At 41.4% G+C, this 21,072-nt stretch overlaps 1 protein-coding gene across 1 annotated transcript in view; it reads right to left on the bottom strand.

The window, feature by feature from the left end:
- The window catches only part of nol4la (nucleolar protein 4-like a), a 38,321-nt gene that overhangs the window by 7,999 nt on the left and 9,250 nt on the right, over positions 1-21,072 (bottom strand). Inside the window, exons 2-10 of the mRNA XM_047372774.1 lie at positions 14,334-14,489; positions 11,486-11,597; positions 9,192-9,301; positions 5,963-6,104; positions 4,442-4,734; positions 4,171-4,356; positions 2,892-3,080; positions 2,666-2,785; positions 1,256-1,445 (exon numbers count right to left, since the gene is read on the bottom strand). Of these exons, the coding sequence (XP_047228730.1) occupies positions 1,256-1,445; positions 2,666-2,785; positions 2,892-3,080; positions 4,171-4,356; positions 4,442-4,734; positions 5,963-6,104; positions 9,192-9,301; positions 11,486-11,597; positions 14,334-14,489 (1,498 nt within the window). The remainder of the gene's footprint in view (positions 1-1,255; positions 1,446-2,665; positions 2,786-2,891; positions 3,081-4,170; positions 4,357-4,441; positions 4,735-5,962; positions 6,105-9,191; positions 9,302-11,485; positions 11,598-14,333; positions 14,490-21,072) is intronic.

Below are 21,072 nucleotides of genomic sequence, written 5' to 3' on the forward strand. Positions count from 1 at the left end.
AATAATCTGAACTGAAACTATCTGTGTAGTTATGCTGCTATAGGCTTAGGCTGCTGGAGGACATAATGACCACTTTCACCCTCTTCGCTACATTCTCACACTACTCTCCAATTTTGCATTATTTGCTGTTATTTCAGCTTTTAACTTTGTTCTCTCTTTTCTCTTCCTAGAAGCTACACACTGTATGTTTATCTCCATAGGACAGGAAAAGACAGAAAGAAAATAGCTACTCACTTAAACTTGCTCACATCCACAGTCAGACCAATGATTACAAAGTTTACAACAACCAGAGATGTGACAAACAAGGCTGGACAAACACCAACATTTATCTTGCCTCCCTGCAGGGTGAGCAGGATGGTAGAGGAAGTAAAAATCTCTCTAAAGCTGACTTTTAAGAGTACTGCAACAATTTCTTCAGTTGAAGATTATGCTTCTTTAGTATATGAATAAAAACTCTGGCTTTTTGCACATGTTTACTAAGGATGCCCATAAATGTGTATAGTGTATAATAATTTATTCCATACATCCTAAATAAATTCTAAACACGTCATTGGCACGTGAAAATAATAACATCGTTACAATGGGACATTCTTTTGGGAAGCTTCTGACATTTATCTGCATGCTTCATGACATATTCCATGTTTTTTAAATAGCTTTATGAAAAATCCTCATGTTGGAACACTTAAAAGGGATTAAATATTGAAACTGCGAATGCTTGAAATGTGGTTGAAGTGAGAGCCGTGAAAACAGCAGAAGGTGGACAACGAAAAGCTGTAAAACTTGAATAAATGTACATGTGTGGCCACCAGACGTTTCTACAACTCATGATTCAGTACGTTTTCCAAAACAACTATAATTTTCTTCCAGCGCCTGTTTGTTGGAGGCTTAAGTTCTTGTTTGCCTGTCCTACTAAAAGACTGATGCTGAGGACTCGTCCCCTTGAGCTCCAGAAAAGTCAGGAATCACCATGACAACTAGTGACTCAGCATTTCCGCTCTCTGATTGTTACATTACTCAGACTGACGTAGGTTTGTCTTTCTCATATAGTTCTAACATCAAGACCGTTTCACATTCATATTACAACTAACAAAATGAAGCTGATAACATTTGATTTTAGGGCAGTGGCAGCAATGGGCAAGTTTTCTAGTATGTTCTTGCAATTTAGATGAACCAGCCATTAAAATGTATTACCTTCACAACTTACCTTATCAGCTGCCTCTCCTGGGCAATGTTTTTTGTATTGATCTGAACTCACCGTTGGTTTGTGCAGCACCAGAGCTCTGCTGGGTACTGGCAACAGTCCCATATCCCCGCAGGTTGTAGTTGAGGCCTCCGTTGGTGTAAAGTTGGTCTTGGGCAAAAGCTGCGCTGGCAATAGTGAACCCTGATGGCGCCACAGGAGCTGGATCCCTTGTGGTGGGTTTGTCAACAGAGGCAGGCTCATCCTAGGAGAAATAGTTTGTTTCAGTTTTGGTAGAACAATATAGACAGATTATGCATTACATTATGTCTCTCCTGAGCCATGTTTTTCATTGAAATTACATTAAAGTTTAAAAATAGGCTTTTATTGTGAGGCTAAGTTAACACCTTAAACTCATTGTTCTCCTGAAATCATGTATGAACCATTTTTGCTTTGTGACATAAGATTATGTGATAATTTCTTATAAAAAAATATAAAATGAGATAACTTCAATGAAAGGTTGTGAATGGGCTGTTACAACAATGCTCAAGGCGGGGTTATGTGTCAAAGTAACATTGCTGTGTATGTCAGGAACCAGTTTCCCAGCAGAACATGGCACAATGCATCAAACTGCCTCCTCTGGCTTGCCTTCTTCCCTTAGTGCATCCTGGTGGCCTGTGCATTGCAATTAAACAATACAAAGGAAACTAGCCATTGATATAATGGTGAACAAAATGGGATTATTTAGAGCAGGCCAGCTTCTTCCATTACCTTGTGGTCCGGTTCTAATGCTTACATCTGTATTGTTGGTGCTTTTTGGCACCTTGGGCATCTTGATGGGCCTGCACCTTGTTGCCGCATTCACAACAAACTGTGATGTGGCAGATGGCCGCTCACACTGAGCCTAGTTCTGCTGGAGGTTTCTTCCTGTTAAAAGGGAGTTTTTCCTCTCCACTGTCGCTACATGCATACTTAGTATGAGGGATTGCTACAAAGTCAACGCCAATGACTGTCCACTGTCTCTACATGCTCATCCAGGAGGAGGGAATGCTGCAAGTCACTGACTGGATGCAATCTGCTGGGTTTCCTTAAAAGAAAAACTTTTTATCCAATTTGAATAAATAACTAACTCTGACTGCACTGTTCAATAGTTAGGATTAATTGGAATATTTGTACCTGACTGTTGTTAAGTGCCTTGAGACAACATGTGTTGTGAATGGCGCTATATAAATAAAACTGAATTGAATTGAATTGATGGACCGTGTTTTTGTCACCTTTCTGTCAGAACAAGCATTAACATCTTCAGCAATCAGTACATATTCTTTTAGTCTGACCCACAAGGACCAGCCTTCATTCCCCACGAGCATCAAGGAACCATGACACTGTTTTCAGTTTGCCTCTGTTCTTTCCTTAGAACCTTTTTTTGTGCATTCTCGTAAATCCCTCCTGGGTGGATTCAGACGAACAGCCTGCCAAAACATTTACCGTCGGTTGGTAGACATCGAGCCGCATCCTCTTGGCAGCATTTCGGGTTTCACTCTCGCAGGCGGCAGCAAGGATGTTCTCAGCCATGGCAGAGGTGAGGTGAGGGGGCGTTGGCCGGATCTGCCAACAGGGTCAGTTGGCATTATGAATATATATTTTGAGGAATAATGTGTAAATATCAGATGGAAAAAAGTTCAACTGGGCGTGTAAACTTTTTTTTTTTTACCTCGAAACCACCTTTTTTCATGCGGCGGCAGGATTTGAGGTAGGTGCGGATGCGCTTGCGGGAGCGCTCCTGGAACTCCGGGAACTGGCGGCTACAGGACTCGATGATGGCCTGGATTTTCTCCTTGGGCTGCTTGGAGATGGGCACCATGCGGTCCAGATTCTCATCCACAAACAGACGCACAAACATCTGACAGACAACATAAGCGAGGGGGAGGGGAGAGAGAGGATGTAGAGCAGAAAGAATGGAGAGTGGGGGAGCAGGGTTGAATGATGGGTGAGAGTTGAAACAAAAGAGCCAAAAGAGGAGGCGGGATGATGGGGGAGAGAAAGAGGAGAGTTGGAGGAGGCAGGGGGTTGAGGAATAGGAATAAATCCAGTGAATAAAATTTCTGTTGTTTGCTTATTCCTTCGCATTTGCATTTTTGCAACTGCTGTTATATTGGTTTTTCTGAGGCTTGTGCATGCTCAGACAGTAATTCAGACAAAGCAAGCAGGACTGTTTGGGATGTATTTTTCTCATCTTTGTATTAGCAAGTTTAATATCAGTCCAAGGTAAAAATACATTTTATTATAGGGTACATGAACACTAAGGGGCTGCACGGTGGTGCAGTTGGTAGCACTGTTGCCTTGCAGCCAGAGGGTCATGGGTTCAAATTCCAGCCTGGGGTCGTGTGCATGGATTTTGCATGTTCTCCCTGTGCATGCATGGGTTCTCTCTGGGTACTTCGGCTTCCTCCCACGCTCAAAAAATGTGCTCAGAAAAAAGGTTCTGTCTAAATGCCTTCAATATACATGAAAGTGCATAAAACCTTGTTTAAATTGTCTTGTTTTGATGATTTAGAAATTCAGAAAAGCTTCACAATAATCCATAAATAGTTGGATCTTTAAATTATAATTATTGTGCTAAGGCTTGAATCTGAAAACAGTTCTGAGTTCTAAGACTCCGAAAGAGAAACACAAAGAACCAGAACCCACAAGACTCCTTATCTCCTAGTTCCAAATCCAAGAACTGAACCAGAACCAGCACTCTTTAGTGAGTGACCTTTGGGCTAGAACCACAGCTGTTTTGCTAAGATTTCCCCATCTGCCAAGCTGAGAAACAGGACTGTGCAAGCAGAACTTCTGGAGGGATCCAGTTGGTTCTATAAGTGAGCCAACAGTCCAATTTTGTTCTGTTTTTGTTTTGTTCATGAATGAGACGAATTTCGGAGCAAAATGGTTAACTGCTTTCTTAAAGGGGGTCATATTTGGCCGCAACAGTTTGACTGGATACTCACATTGAAGGCTTTGAGTCTCTCAGGGTCCATCCCCTCAGCATCATTGATCTTATCATTGTCATCGTGGTCATCATGATCGTCGTCGTCATCGTCAATTATCTGTGCCCGACCGGAGGTCAGGTCCTCAACGCTCATGCTCAGTTCTGTTTTCACCAAGTCATAGCTCCCTGAGCTGTAAGGAGGCGACTAAAGACAAACACAAATTGCTCTTAACATGGATTACAAGCAAACAAATGAGATCAGTCAGTGAGAACTTTGTTTTTCTCCTGACCTTGTTGGAGAACTCCATTTTTATGGGGTACTTCTTGTTGGGGTCCACGGTGAAGCTGTTTGGAGGCGAGCTCCCGGCTGGAAGCAGTCTGTCGCTCAGATTCACTGGCTGCTGATCCTCCGAGGAAGATGAGGACGAGGTGGTGCTGAAGTCCAGAGGAGCGCTCAGCCCATTCTCTGCCACCTCCCCATAGGAACCCCCACCATCTGGGGGGTTCACACCCACAGCCAGCACCTCTGGGGAGGTCAGGGCTGGCAGCCCATTGGCGCTGCTGCTCTCTGAGGAGTCATCATCTGTCAGAGAGGGCAAAGATGCACCGATGAGTTGTGTGAATGCTTTGTCATCCTTTAGCATTAATTCAGCTTTTTTTTAAAACAAAAAGCATGGGGGGGTTTACTACGGGTAAGGGACTTCCTGCTCTGTCCTCTGAATTTGTAAAAGAAGTGTGCATTAGGGTCAGCTGTCAGGATGAATATAAGTTGAGGTCGAAGGAGGGAAAGCTTGGAGGTTTTCACAGCAAAGAGGGGAATGAGGATAACCAGAAATTGGGGGAAGGGAGCCTTGCTTTCCTTCAGTGTAGGAATTACAGCTTTTAAATGAGCTAAAGGAGCTTGTTTCACTGACATGGTTTCTGCACGTTGCACATGTATGACCATTGAAACACATTCATCATCCTGCGAAACAATTTCCCCCCATTCTGAATCTTTTCTAATCTGGCCTGTGACCCACTTCCTAAAACTCTGGACCATGAAAGCAAGAGGTGCACAGAGGATGCAGCCTGCACCCACTGTACGAGCGGATTTATTTAGATTAGTCCACTAAGAAACAGACAAGCTGTTTCCTGTACAACACGTTTTTTTCTATATCAGAGAGACCTAAACAAAGATGAACAAAAAGAAACATAAATCCAAACAGTAAAAGATCCGGACACTTTCTTAAATTTCTAGACTTTAGACCTGTTTTCTGGGGGATAAAAATGTATTTATTGTTGGCTATAAATGTGGGGTCAGAAATAAAATCAAAATCTTTATCTATGATAAGAATTAGTGAAAATCTACTAACAGGTGCTGGCAGGAAACATTTGTCTGTGCAGGTGTATTGATTTACAAAAGCATTTGACAGATTTCATCCATTTCTGATCTTCAAAAAAGTGAACATTAATATAAAATGAGGCGTGTTACAATTAATTGGCTAACGTGGTTTAGAAGTCTTAGCTACATAAAAAAACTAATTATATCAATAACTTAATGATACAGAATCTGCTAAAAAATGGTGGTGTTCCACAGGATTTATATTAGGCAGAAATCATCAAATCTGTTGAAGACTGGTGCAGCGTCAAAAAAATTGGGCTAAAATGTTTGTACTGCTTTCTTTTAAGGCATGTAAGGTGAAAGTTGGTAAACCTCATACATCCAGTTCTTTAACTTAAAAAAAACACCTACTAGAATAAAACCCCTAAAATTAATCTTAAAATATTTTTTAAAACATCATTAATCTACGAATATCCCTCCGTAGACTTACCATCCTCCTCTTTCACAATGGCGGCCGGGTTGCTGACCCGCTCTCCATTGGGTGAACTCGGTTCAGGCACTGCTGGCTGCTCTGCTGCGACCCAAGTGGGCTCAGCGTTGTTCATGTCCTCGCTGCTCACCGAACTGTCATCCTGAGGAGTAAATATGTAACAGTAAATAATTAAGACTCGTAAATAAAAGTGAATGAGCAAAGCGAGTTTACTGGTGAAGTGCCTTGCAAAACTGTTGCTATCTTTTGAATTTCTTTCCCAGTTTGTCATAATTCTTATGCTTAGTTAGACTGAATGGAGAGCGTCTGTCAGCATCAATTTTTAAGTTACCCCAAACTCTCAGGTGTGGACTTTGATTAGGACTTAAGGTCAGACCTGGATATTATCAAAAACATTATGTTGTAGCTCCACTCTAACAGGTTTTCTTGCAGGGTTGCCCTGAATTCAGATCAAACAATCTTCTCATCATATCTAACTAGCTTTACTGTCATTGAAAATACCAGCATGATTAACTGTGGGGCGTTTGGCATGTAGGCCAAAAAGTTCAATATTGGTCTTTTCTGCCAAGAGCACCTTCTCCAGGAAGGAAAAACATTGGGGCCATCTGCCAGGGGATGTTTAAACCGACAGTCCATCAATTGACATGCTAATTGCACTGTAATTAGCATGACTACAAACATTTTTGTGGATAGGGCACCAAAACCACCTCTAGACCAGGGGTCCACATCCTTCTAGCTCTGGCCCTGTTCTTGTCACTCTTGCGTGGAGTCCAGATTTGTGGAATGTATGACTAATTTTCTTGTAGAACAGATTCCTCCATCTGAGCTGTGGATCTCTGCAGCTCCTCTGGAGATATCATGGGCATCTTGGCTGTTTTTTTGATTAATGCTCTCCTTGGGTGGATGGTCATATCTTGGTAGCTTTCCAGCTGTGCTCCTTTTATTTTCATATGATAAACTGAACAGAGCTCTGTGAAATATTCAAGGTTCAGGATATTGTTTTATATCCCAACTCTACTATAAACTTCTCCACAACTTTCTCCCTGATCTGTCTGCTGTGTTCCTTGATCTTCGTGATGCTGTTTGTTCATTTATGTTTTCTAACAAACCCCTGAGGCCTTCACAGAACAGCTGCATTTATACTGAGATGAATTTACACGCAGGTGGACTCTGCTTACTAAGTAACTTCTGAAGGCCATTGGTTGAATTGAATAAAAATGTATGACAAACTTTACAGATTCTTATTTGTAAAATACATCAAAAACATTGTACTTCCTTTTCCGATTTTGGACTACTTTGTGTGGGTCTATCACATAAAGTCAAAATAAAATACACGGAAGGTTGTGGTTCTAAGATGGCAAAATGCGGAGAAGTTAAATTAATGTCCATATTTTTGCAAGGCACTGCAAATATGGGTAGAAATCAAGTTTTATCTGAGCAGATCAGAGGGTTTTTATGTGAAGAGTTCATTTGCATAAAAATGCCTTGATTGGTCTTAGTGGTCTGAAAGCCTTTATGCCTATAGTTGATCTGATATAAAAGCCTCTTATTTGCCTCATGTTCCCCTTTTTTACTAAATAATTTTTCTAGAAACCCTCTTCAATTTAAACACTGGTAATTACAGTAAAAGAAAATATTTCAACCCATTTAATTCATGACCAGAAAAGAGAAACGTACTATTTCTGCAGAGCATGAGATTAAAAGAGGAGTCTCTGTTAACTATGTTTCTTGGAGGACTGCTATTTTTAACTCTGTTACGCAGGGACCCTGAAGATGCTTGTTGTAGCGTAACAAAAAACATGAGTACATCATTGGGATAAGGATTAGAACATTTTAGCTAAATACTCCTGCATTCAACTCAAAGCCTGACCTGACCTTTAGACCTACAAAACAGACAAAACAAAATGCTTCCACACAGAGAAACAGGCTAGTTTGCTTACAAATGACCCGTATTTAGTCCGTTATGTGTCAGCTGGCGTCTCACTCAGAGGGAGTGCAGCTACCACTGTGTGTGACTGGAAGGGAGCAGAAATACGTGTTGTCTCATTCCCCTCACACGAACAGACAACTAGGCCCAAACCCCTGGGAATACGAGTCCGTCTCGTTGTAAGAGGGTTTGTGGAGGACTGGAATGCTCACTGACAGCTCTATTAGGCACCAAGTGAGCCATGCAGGATTAAGGAGACTCTCTAATCACATCGATTCCACATAACATAAACATCTAGGATTTAGAAGAATATACAACTTATGCAGTAGGAAGGGTTAAGATAACAGTAGCCTATGAACATATATCACAGAGGTTTCAAGTAAAGAGGATGATAATCAGTCTTAAATGAATATATTTGTGTTTATTTTAAGTTATGCAATCATAATTTCACTCTTCTTTGCTTTAGACTTCTCTTTCTTTAGTGTGGGCAGCATTAAAATATTTTTCTGGGTTTTTAAAAATGAAAACTTAAATAATGATTTGCTTTTAGACCAATTTATAACCGCTTCTTTTTATTTTACTAATCATGCATTCCACAAACATTACATCTGAGCTGAGAAACAGTCTGGAGAAACAACATGCACACAGTCAACATGTGAAATCCTACACGCTACATACGTATACGTGTCACGTGACTTTTTCAGCAAAAAGCAGCAGCATCCTGAACCAGCTGCTGCTTTAAAATGGAAACTGAAGCTGCACAGAGAGTGAATCTCTTCCTCCAAGTCTCCTGCAATGCTCATATACCACCTTGTAAGGTTCATTATTATAAACTGTCCTAATAAAACTCAGTTGGTGATGGGAATTTGTTGCTCTGTACTCACCCACAGATCACAGTCTGGCTCGTCCTGGCTGTATAATCCAAATTGTTTGAGACTGAGGCCTAAACCATCATGACCAAGTGCTGCTACCTTGCACTTCAGTGGGAACAGTTCTTGAGTGTTTCTGTCACAGCGGCGACATGTGGGAGGGGTCTTAAACACGTGACGTCACTCTCATAAAAGCTGTCCTAAATCCTCTACTCACACATCGCTCCTCCTCCCAGCAGGAGCACTACTCTCCTTGTTTAATGTTGAATCCAAAGTTGGAGAGAGAGAAGGCTCTGATTCACCTGCACAGAGCATCTTTTCTTCCCACAGCTTTAAAGGAAAATAACTGGTACTGATAGAAATTTTGCTACAGATGTTGTCTAATGAGAATAACTTGGATTACAAACATCCTGTCACAGAGAGATGCACTCACCCTCTCGGTGGCTGTCATGCACTGCAGTTTCATCTGCTTCAGGTAGGTGGCAGTTAGAGGCATGTTGTAGTCAATGAGGTCGGGGACCAGGGAGGTGGGTCGGTCATTTTCTAACAAAGAAAAGCACCAAAAACACGCATGATTGCATCTTTCATGAACCATATACACTAACAAAAACATAACATTGACACACAAACAGTTTTGCTGTGTTATGATACTTTATATGATGAATAACTTCCCCTGCAGGGTCTTCAGTCAGTTATTTTACTTTGTAGCAAAGACGAAAATCAGATATTTGAAGCAAAACTATTTTCTTTAGCAGCTGAACATCCAGAGTCCATTACACATACAGTAAATGTACATATGTTCTTTATATTTTTTATCTCCTCTAAAGTATATATATTTATTACAGTTATAAGGCTGTGATCGTGTGAAACAAAGTCAAATTCCTTGTATAGACAAACTCAGCTAATGAAGCTGATTCTAGGTTTGTGAAAAAAAAACATCAAAAAAGGTAAGAAAGTTGTAACTCTTTTAGATCGAATGTTGGAAAAACTTCACTCATCGAAAATACCAGTTCGTACATGATGGCACCTCCTGCACTTTGTTTTTTTATGCAAGGACTTCACTGAGAAAAACTTAAATTTCTTCATCAATCAGGTTCCAAAACTCTCAGATAACAGCTGTCCGATCAGCTTTGAAGGAGAGGGCGCCATTACTTTTTCCTTATCCAGCGTTAATTTCCAGTTTAACCGAGACTTGTTTTAAAAATGCAAACTACACAGGAATTCTATAATCATTTTAATACTTCATCCTGAAAAGGATGTAAACTTAATGTTAACAATGTCAAGGCAAGCCTAATGTTCTGATGTTAAATAAAATACTGTTAAGTCATACTGATGTAGGCATTAGGACCTGGACAACTTTAACAACTGACTGAACCCTGAATTCAGCTCTTTAGCAGAAAACCCTTAATGTCCAGTTTATATCCTTAAGATGAAGCTCACTTGGTCAGTAATCCGAAGCCCCCACGAGGTCCACCTTTGGAATTCTCACAAAAAAATGAAGATTTTTGGCCTAGTCAAAGTATGGACTTTGACTAGGCCATCCAAAGTGACTAAATCATAGCAATTCTGCAAAGTGTGGGACAAACAAGGGTGGCAAAACTAGCTTTTAGGTTAAATATGCATTATAGATGCTTAGTTTTACTTGTAAATGCTCTAAACTCTCTAACGTTTGTTGCTAAGGAACAAAACAGAGTGCCAGTAACCGATGGCTGTAATCATTCTGACCTTACTTCAAATAACATTAAAATGACTGCCCAGGAAGACAGCAGAATAATCGTGGCACTTGTTTTTCCTCAATAAATGTAAAAAAGAAAGAGTGAAATAACAAGAACCAGAAGGCAATTTTTTGGTCAAAGCTATTTAAAAAAAGACTCAAACTTTTGCTGTCTTCATGCACACAAACACAAAACTACGCTCCACACATGAAACATTCAGCATCGCGACTCCAAAATTTAAAAAAAAAGTCTGGCCTGCCTGCAGTCTAGACCTGCTTACCCCTGAAATTGTCTAAATATTTCAGAAAAGAACAAAGAATGCAACCACAGAGGCACCAAGCTGCTGAGTATCTAAAACCTCACTTCAGCAAAAAGTAGAGAAACACTTTGCCTTGATGGCTGCTTCAGCTGGTTTTCTTAGAGCTGTTTAAAGAGGCACTCAGCACAGCAGCAAACATAATGGAGGCAAAATCTCTGTTTACTACAGTTCAGGTGGCATTTTAAAGGTGAGGCTGAATTGTGTCAACATCAGGCAGAAATGTAACCCTCTGTTACCAGCCTGTAACACCTGGAAGGTAACAATGGCATGGTAGCTGTCTGCAGTCCCCACTCCCTCCACTAGAGGGACTCTGTGATCATGTTTGGGGGTATCAACAATCCCTGCGATCCAATCCTCTTGAGTCTTTGTTACATCATGCCAGTGATGGATATACACATGTTTTATTTAATGGGAGCTCCATTCAGAAACTATTGTAACAACTTAGACCGTTTCAGCACATTTTAATGCCTGACAAGATGATAAAGAGCTCATGTTTTATGGTGTTAAGGCATCCTAATAGAGTAAACATATAATCATTACAAGTTGGAGAGGTCTGGTTATATGATTTATTGCAACATAATTAAGTAATATCCGTGTCATTATGTAGTTGGAACTTTAACAAACTGCTATGGTTGGTCCTAAAAACAGAGCAGTGTTTAATGATGTCTCTGCAGGTCATGTGTGTGCTTTTACCTTTGAACTCTGCGGTGCTGGGGTTAATGTGCATCCTCTTCTGACACTCTCCGCAGCTCATTAGGAACCGAGTCACCGCCTCTCTGGGCAGGAAGGCATAGGTCTCCGCTATCTGTGCCGGGAGAGTAGGCACAGAGAAGTCAGGGTTATTATGGCTGTGGATGAACTGAAACTGGTGAAGGAGGGTTTTATGTTATGTTCAGTGCATGTATGAAAGTTGGGGTTCAGATTTAGGTGTTATCTCAACATGACACGAGGAGGAATCCACCCTTCAGGCGAGAGCTGGAGACCTCGGATGGCCCAATTCCAGCTCCTGTCCTCTACATATTCCTGGTGTTTTCTCCTGCTTCCTCAGGTTCACTTCCTTCTCCTGTGTTTGTCTACCCTGCTTTGCCACCCTCCCCACGTCACCCCCTCTGGCGTTTCCCTGAAAAATGCGACCTTCACGTGACCATGGAGAAGGCAGTGGGGGTGCCCACCATTGCGTTCAGCCCGCCTCTTCCATTCCCACCCCCTGTTCACAGCCCCTTGAGGCAGCTGAAAGGGAAAGGCCACCCAGAGGAGCGTGCACCTCCCAGAAGGCCACAGTGACAGTTCCATATTATGCCCTGCCCCAGTGATGCTGCATCCTCAAAAGGGTACACTCTATGAGACGTGACAGGACCTCTCTACAGGGCAGGGTTGTTTTTTTCTCGTTTTCATTCCTGGTAGAGTGGAAGGAGAGGAGGGGTACCCTAAACCTCAACACTGCATCTGCACCTCTAAGGCTGGAAACAAAGATCTGCTGCTGCACTGTCAGGACAACACATGCAGCCATAAGAACACAACTCAGTTTTTCATTATTATAGACTGCCTTTGTTCCAGAAATCCTATGTGGCACAAAAAAAGCATCACAGGTACTTTGTTTTCCAGGCAATGTTGGCTGGTTGTTACCCTGGTAACTCCTGATGTTATAAATGAAACATTATGCTCCCAGAGCTGGTCTTAAATAAATATATAGTTCACAGCCGATCCCACGGTGGATTAAAAATGGCCCCGTCACGACTGGTAAGTTTTGCAACTTCATAATATTTTGACTGGTGATCTTTCTGGAAAGTTTTTAACCTTCATCTATCATCAAGGATAATTAGATTTGCAGGAGGACAGTAACTCCACATGGAGAAAAAGATTGCTGCAACAACTTAAGACAAAAAGGTGATGTTGGCCATGTTTCAGTGGTGGTTCGTGATGTGGGCAACAAGGCTCACCACCCAGAGGGGCACAGCCAGGGGGCAGCATGAGCTCTGTAAGAAAATATAGCTGTGAGCTGTGACTGGCTAATGATGCTGAAGTTGGTATCTAATTCGTAGCTTCCAGAATGTTTTTAAGAGGCCTGGACAGCATTTGATCTCTAGAGGTCAAAATCTGAAATACTTTGACTAAACAATGTTTACCTGGGTTATTCTTCACTTAACTGAACTTCTTTAAAACATATATATATATAAATATATATATGATAAATAGTAACCTTTTGTTTTTTGTAATATAAAACACATTTTTTAGTTACTTAATATTTCTGAATAGTGACAGTGTCTATGAAATGTTTACCTACACTCCTCAGGGGCATTAATGTCAAAATAATTTTAACCATATAATTCTGGCCTGATATATTTGACCACCGTACTTGTCAGAAACACCAGTCCATTTAAATTGGTTGTTTTCCTGACACGGACCCAACTTTTAAGCATATTTCCACAAGCGATTCCTGAAGTTTATTGTTAGCTTGGTTGATCCTTCCCAAAACCAGTTTTGATGTGTTTTGGGGATCATTGTCCTGTTCAAACAATCAATTATGTCCAGGTTTTAATCATCTAGTTGTTGATTTTATGTTAAGTGTTTGGAAAATTTGGAGATAGTTCTCCTTAGACATTATTCTGCTCACTTTGTGTTCTTCTGTCAGTACCTGGTGATGTCAAACTAATATAATTGTGGACATACAGTACAAATTGGTCTTCCAGCATCTTCCAGTTCATGATAGGCTTTGTGGTTCCTGGGTTGTTCCTGAACAACCAAACCATTTTCTTTTGAGCTGAGGGTGACAGTTTGGGTCAGATGACTGACACTTGTAAACAACATGGTGTTTTATCAGGAATAGATAAAGCATGCTAAACATAAGCTTGAGGAAGGTCATCAACCTCAGTCCCATTGAAGATTTATGAAATAGGATTTTAAAACTCAGCTCTGAAAACCAACCACTTTAAATTAACTCCATCAACAAAGGGTGGTCAAATATCCAACTGGGATTAAACCAGAATCTTGTTGATGGCTACAAAAAAGGTGTTGTTTCTCTGCAACATGCTAAAGTACAAGTAACCAAATATTAATGGGGATGTATGTATTATATATATATATATATATATATAGATATATATATAGATATATTTCTGGCCCTGTTTGTTGGTAAAATTTAGTTGCTTGTTGTGTGATCGGTCCACCCTGGAAAAAGGAAGTGAGCGTATTTGAGTTTGAATATGTGGGGGTCAGTGGAGTAGTTGTAGTTGTAGTTAGAGCAAGTTGGCAGCTGTTTCTGAGTAAATCTCATAAGTCAGGCAAAGAGATGGAGCAGGGAGCTTGTATATTTTTTGTGTATGGACAATCTTATTTTCTTCTGAATGTGGTTTTGAATTCTGCACCTGCAGGCAACTAGGGCAGGATGTGCTTACTGTCCTGTTTTTCCATCTGCAGCAACCGCACCGCTCATACTAAGGAACATGGACGGGACAAAAGGAACCAGAACATAAGTGTACAGTTGATTTCAGGTTGGTTTTTTAAAAAGGATTATGCTTACCAGGCTGGTGTTTTTACTCACCGCTTTGTAGGTTTTTTTCTGCCCCGCATGTTTGGGTGCTCGGCCTGGGTCGGCACCCATCTCCACGTGCATGGCATAGATGATATCAAAGAAGTCCTCGACAACGGCAACGCGCTTCAGGGAGGAGTTGTCCTGGGCCGAATTCCCATCTGAACACTGAAAATGTGAATAAAAACAAGAGTTCAGTTCATAGTCAGCCCTCAGGCCAGTGTAAATCATCCTCTAGCATGTTTAATATGAAGCTACAGATGGAGAATCTTAAAGGCACATGAGTCATAGGTCATGTGGCTGCAGACAGAAGAAAGTCTCCAACCTCCTGCACAATCTTTCTTCTTTCCATCCACTGGAAGAGTCTCTTCCTCGGCCGGGTCTGCAAATATCCCCTTATCTCTGCCATGTTTAAAAATAACACCACGACTGCTCAAGACCAGCAGTCCCTCCTACCACCACCTCTGGCAGCCATCCTGCCTCCCATACTGCTGACCCTGTCGTCATAGAAACTGCCACTGATTTCTCCCGGGCAGGTGTGCTGTGCAGAAGGTCATGTGACACACCGCCAGGACAACAGGCTCCATCCACAGCACCACATGGGGCTCTCAGCACTTTCGTTCCTGCATGTTTTCCTTCAAAACAGGTCTTTGGTCCCATCATCATCTCCGTACACACAGACAACTCTTTTTTCCACTTATATTCTACACATGTTGATATGTTAGCCATGGGGTGTCCCAGCAAGTGTTTACATTGGTAAACAGTTTTTTTCACCAAAGAACAAGGATTCCACAGCAAGTCTCATGAAACTGAAATTTCCTGGTGACTGGATTAAAGTTGGAAGTCAGAGAACAGTTTTGATTTTAAAAACTTCTCCCTGTGCATCAAACAGTAACACTTCCTCCCTTTCCTCTCTAAACATTTCCATGTTTTCTCCAAACTGCGATCGTCCGAGTCTTCATCCCATTCCTCCTATCCCGTCTTTTTTCCCTTCTTCCTCCACCAACACCCCCTCCTCCTGTTCTCTCCTCCCTCCTTGCTCCTGCACTCCCAAGTGCGAGGTAATGATCGTTACCATGGCAACTAAAACCAGCTCACAGAGCGGGTTTGTTTTAATCCGGCCCTCACTCTCCCTGCCTCTCCACGAGATACCCCCCCCCCCCCAAACTCGCCCCACCCCTCCGTCCTGTCAGCACAGGCCTCCATGTAATGATAATAAATGAAATAACAGTGACCCTCCACCTCTTCATCACAGCTGTAATCTATCGCTCTTGGAGGTATCATCATCTCTTTCCCCTGTGACATCACCACCACCACCGCTGCTGCTGCTGCTGCTGCTGCTGCTTGGGACAATGGTGTCAGGTCCATTCACGCTGGATTTGGATAATCTCATGTGACTGTGGGGTGTGTGGTGCACCCACATCCCCACTGTCTGCTGCTGCAGCATCCCTCCACCAAATATCCCACATACACACAGGATATTCAGCTGGGAGCGTTTTCTCTGACCTCAATTGATACACAACACACCAACCCTGGTGGTGAAGTCAGAGCCTGAGACCAGCATCTTCAACGCTTTTGCAACTTTAGAAACCTAATTCAATTCGATTCAGTTTATTTATATAGCGCCTATTCACAACACATGTCGTCTCAAAGCACTTCACAAAAGTCAGGTACATGCATTCCAATTAATCCTAACCATTGAACAGTGCAGTCAGATTCAGTTATTTATTCAAATTGGAAAAAAGTTTTTCTTTCTAAGGAAACCCAGCAGATTGCATCGAGTCAGAGATTTGTAGCATTCACTCCTCCTGGATGAGCATGTAGAGACAGTGGACAGTCACTGGCGTTGACTTTGCAGCAATCCCTCATACTGAGCATGCATGTAGCGACAGTGGAGAGGAAAACAGGAAGAAACATCCAGCAGAACCTGGCTCAGTGTGAGTGGCCTACAGAAACATCATTATTAGAATTTCTCAGAATCTCTTGCTTTTGTCTGGTAAAGAGTATGAGATACTACATTCAGCTTACTGTGAGAAAAACTAAAACCCAAAGATGAATTAGTGCATGAAACCAAAAATCTGCCTTACGCCATAAATGACAGTTGGCATAATGCCAAGGTCTTGACAATGATCAAAGGCAACTCTAGAGATTTATTTAAAAATGTCTAAAACATTTTTATTTTACAGACCAGTGGGGACAAAACCAAGATCAACCAAAGTGTTTTGACCAAACCTGATTTTCTTTATGGTCACTGATTGCTTTTGTGTTCACTCCTGTGTAATACTGTTAAGCTGATTGACAGAGCAAGTCATCAGCATAAGGAAGTACCTTTGTCTTTAAACAGGAATGACATTGTCACATTAGCAAATAAAACAAACGTACTACAAAATTAATAAAAATGAAACAAATCCAAGGCAAATAAATTAGAATAAATAAAACTAAATAAAATAAGTTCAGAAATAAAAAAAAATAACAAAACAAAACTAAGAACCATTTTTAAAACAGCTCAGAAAAACTTTGGAAGTTATAAAATAAAAATAAAAAAACAAAATTCACATAATAAAAACACTATAAGAACTGTAGAAATTAGACCAGACCTGGGATCCATTATGAAAAAAAAAAGACAAAATTAAGAAATTGTACAAAAGTATGAAAAGAAAAGAAAGCAGAATTAAAACTATGTAATTAGACAAAACTAAAAATTGAGGAAAGATGAGACTAAATTTAAAAAATGGAGAAAAAAAAGCAGAGAAAATTAGGAAATAAAACAGAAATTTAGGAACAAATTACTTACAAAATTAGGGGAAAGAAAAAAAAGAAATTAGAAAAGAAACCCCAATCAGGAATGAGTAATTAGAAAAAAATGAAGAATTTTTAAAATTTGATGAAAAAATTAAGAAAATTAAGAGAGGACAAAGTTACGACAATATTTTAAAATCATGTAGTTAAAATTTAAAGAAATTGGAGAAATTTTAGAAGAATGTAAGTTACTAAAATGGAAAAAAAAAAGAATAAAACAAAATAATTTATATTAACCCGAAATAAAACAAACATGTTTACGGTTAAAACTCTCCTGCCCTTCTGTGTCAGTGAGCCTCTTGTTTCCAAACATATATCAACAGCAAAGGGTACAGTGTGGCGAGGACCAGGAGGAGCCTGTGGCTGACACATCTTGAGCAGCATAACAGATATGTAGTCTCCTCAGCAGCACGCCACTTTATGGAGCAAACGATACATGGTAGCATCCCTAATCACCAACAGCACAGCAAAACTCGGTCCCTCCTTCTTCCTCTTCTCCCCTCCTTCTCTCCAGCTTTCTAATCCTGCAGGACTTTGCTCTCCCCAGCCACTGTATAACCAGCCCCCATTCCCTGCGCCTCCCCCCTGTCCCGCAACAAACCGCTCTGTTGCTAGGAGACTGGAGGGGTTGAGTCTGCTGCCCCCACCTCCGCTGGCACTGCACACACACACATATTGAAGCTCCGAGGGGAGAGAGGAGCAGTCCTGCACACAGGCAGGTCAGGAAGAGGAGGAAGAGGAGGTGGTGGTGAGAAAAGGAAGGGGGGAAGCTTCACGGGAAGCAGCTGGGTCACAAAGGCACACCGCCGTGGAGCGACAAGATGCACAAGAAATTGTGAGTGTGACGAGCAGAAGATCAGAAATGCCGGAATGAAGCTTTGAACCTAACTTTTTCAAAGCTGAGCAGCAGATAGATGGAGACTTTATTCTCCTGAGGTGGCTGCACAATAAGTAGCTTAACAGGAGGTAGCTGAGTGTGTGTGTTCAGGTGCTTCCTGTGTGTGTGTGTTCAGAGGGGGGGGGGGGGGGGGGGGGGGCGCAAAGATGGCTGTGTCAACAACACTCATGACTCAGATTATCTCACTGCAGATGTGACAACAGGTCACCTCTTAAAGTCCCGTCTTCCTCTAGTAAATCTGTCAACTAGCTAATGAACACATAAATGGGACAAGCCTTGTTTCTCCTGTGTGTGTGTGCAGTGGTGGTGCTTGCATGAATGCTATCCTGGGCGAGTCGCTGCTTCTGCCCCAACAGCCATCATTCTCCGCCTGCAACTGTGATTTAAAATTTTTTTTTTTTATCTGTGAAGAATACATATGGTCCAGGTTTGACAAGTCCATGCAGTGTAGTTCTGATGCTTTTCTCAGTCTAAGGTGGCCCTAAATTCAAAAAATAATTAAAACACTTTTTTTTGTTTGCTTTTACAAATACAATAAAGACTTCATAAATCTCAAAATACGTTATTCTAAATGTATTTATCCAGTTCAGGTTTGTGTTTCACATTTTAAACTAGAGATAATGAAATGTGGCTCGGATTTCCTATAAAATAGTGAATAGCCCCTAAACTTAGCACCAAATAAGGCTGCAAATAGGAAATCTGTGAATCAGATGCCAATTTCATCATCAGAATCCACCTGCTGTCAATAGCAGGGGTGTCCAAACTGCAGCCCAGGGGCCATTTGGCATTTGGGAGGGTAATATTTTTGTGTGGCCGCTTTTTTAAAAGAGTCCAAATTAGGCCCTGCTGCATACTGACAGTGGCACTGTAAGGTGGCGTCAAAGGGGGCGTGTGCCCCCCCTAGATGTTGTAAGTTGTTGTTTTAACAACTGAAGGGTTGTGCTGCCCTTTGGCCATGCCACCCTGGGCAGTGAGCCATATCGATCATATGTGTTTGTGTGTGTGTGTGTGTGTGTGTGTGTGTGTGTGTGCCTTGGGGAGTACAGCACAAAATAAAGATTTTTATGACTGAAAGCAGGGATGAAAGAGACCATCACCTCCACAGTGTGCACAGATTCATGTACATATAAAGCCAGTCCCTCTTCTTTTCCTTACTTTACACCATCATGCTCCGCACTCTGCTTCAGTTCATAAAGCCCCATCATTAAATCCACATTAGGTGCACTGAGCTCGACCTCTCTGTCCCATGTAAGTGTGTGCATGCGTGTGTGTGTGTGTGTGTGTGTGTGCTTCTCTTTCTACAGCTTCTACGGTGAGGAATATATGATGGAGTGTGTGACATCCCCAGTATCCCACTGGTCTCTGCAGATTACCACTGTTTATGTTCCAGTCCATGACTTTAAAAAAAGAAAAGCACGTAAATGACTCTCCTCATACATCATCACATCCCAGAGTCCACCTCGGCATTATCAGGCCATCATTACTCTGTCCCAGTTCGTTAAATGTTGGCCTCGCAGAGGTATTAAATATGACAGTGGGGAGATTATTGTCGTCTTAAAGGCTGCAAGTGTGTGAGCGCGCGTGCACGTGGCAGCACAACTCAAGACTATCTCCCACACAGGGGGGGAGGCCCCAGGGCCAGTTAAAAATGGTGTTAATTTCTCCTCCTATGGGAAAGCAAAGAATGGTCTCTCCATGGCAACAGAGAGAGCGCTGAAGGGAGGAAACTCAGAGCAAGCGATCAGCGACCCCCCTTCTCTGCGCAAGCACACACACATACAGTATAGATTTCAGAGTTTACATTCAGCATGACTAAATGAAACTTTCCTGTTCAATCTGAACAGAGTCTCTGCTCTCAAACTGATGCATCTCCACCTTTAAGTGCTCCAGCAAGAGCTCGACTCATCCACCCCTGCACGGAAAGTCTCAGAGCAAGTCTAGACTACACCCCTGTTAAAAAGCCAGGAATTATAAACTTAAGCTATTAAGATCATAAAAAAATTATTTTAAAACTTTTTCCACCTTTAATGTGACATTTACGTTCCATACAATTCAGCTGTAAACAAACAAATTAGTTAGGGGAAAAATATCCATCCATCCGTTGTCTATACTCGCCTATCCTTACAGGGTCGTGGGGGCTGGTCATTGGGTAAGAGGTTGAGAATAATATAAAAAATAAAAAATATACAATAGCATGGTTCCCTAAATGTTCACATCTTTAAACCACTACTTTGTTGAAGGACCTTTTGATTCTGTTTCAGCATTCAGTCTTCTCGAACTTATACCTTCGATCAGGTAAAATGAAGCTCATCAACTGAAAAAATTCCACTGTTCTAGTAGGATTTTACACACATTTGCATCCTTTAGCTTAAGGCATAGTTTACAGGGAGATCATAGAAGAATCAAATAATCTTACTGTACAAAGGTGTCAGTCCAGACAAGGGTACAAAAAAACCTACTGACAAAAACTGGTTGTTTTTCCAAACGTCATGAAAACACAAGAAAGGAAATTTTCCAGGAGCCTCCTATGAAACCAACATAACACCGAAAGAGTTGAGTTTTCAACAAGCACTTATAATGCTCTATGTTGACAAAACTTAGCTGCACCTGAAACATCCAGGTTCAGCTAAAGTCTCCCCAAAACTTGTGGGCAAAGGTGTTATGATCTGAAAGAATCAGTTTTAGGCCACATTTCTCAAAGATATGTTTGGCACATAAGTAACAGAACGGCATATCCACTGTGAAACACAGTGTTGCTAGCATGAGGTGAATAAAATCACGAAAGGCTCCAAATGCTAGAAAGCTGAAGCATGTGTAGGTTTTCTCCAGGTTCTTCAACTTCTTCCTATATTCCAAAGACATGCTTGTAAGATGAACTGTCCACTCTAAATTGCTCTTACGTCTGAGTATGTGCTTGCATTGTTTTTTATCTCACTTGTCTCTGCGTTGCCCTGCGATGAACTAGTGACACAAAATAGTACACCGCCTCTCACCTGATGACTGCTGAATAGATAACCACCAAAGAGGACTATGGACAAGAGACATCCTCATGAC

Source organism: Girardinichthys multiradiatus, chromosome 1 (assembly GCF_021462225.1).
Source record: "Girardinichthys multiradiatus isolate DD_20200921_A chromosome 1, DD_fGirMul_XY1, whole genome shotgun sequence".
Lineage (NCBI taxonomy): Eukaryota > Metazoa > Chordata > Actinopteri > Cyprinodontiformes > Goodeidae > Girardinichthys > Girardinichthys multiradiatus.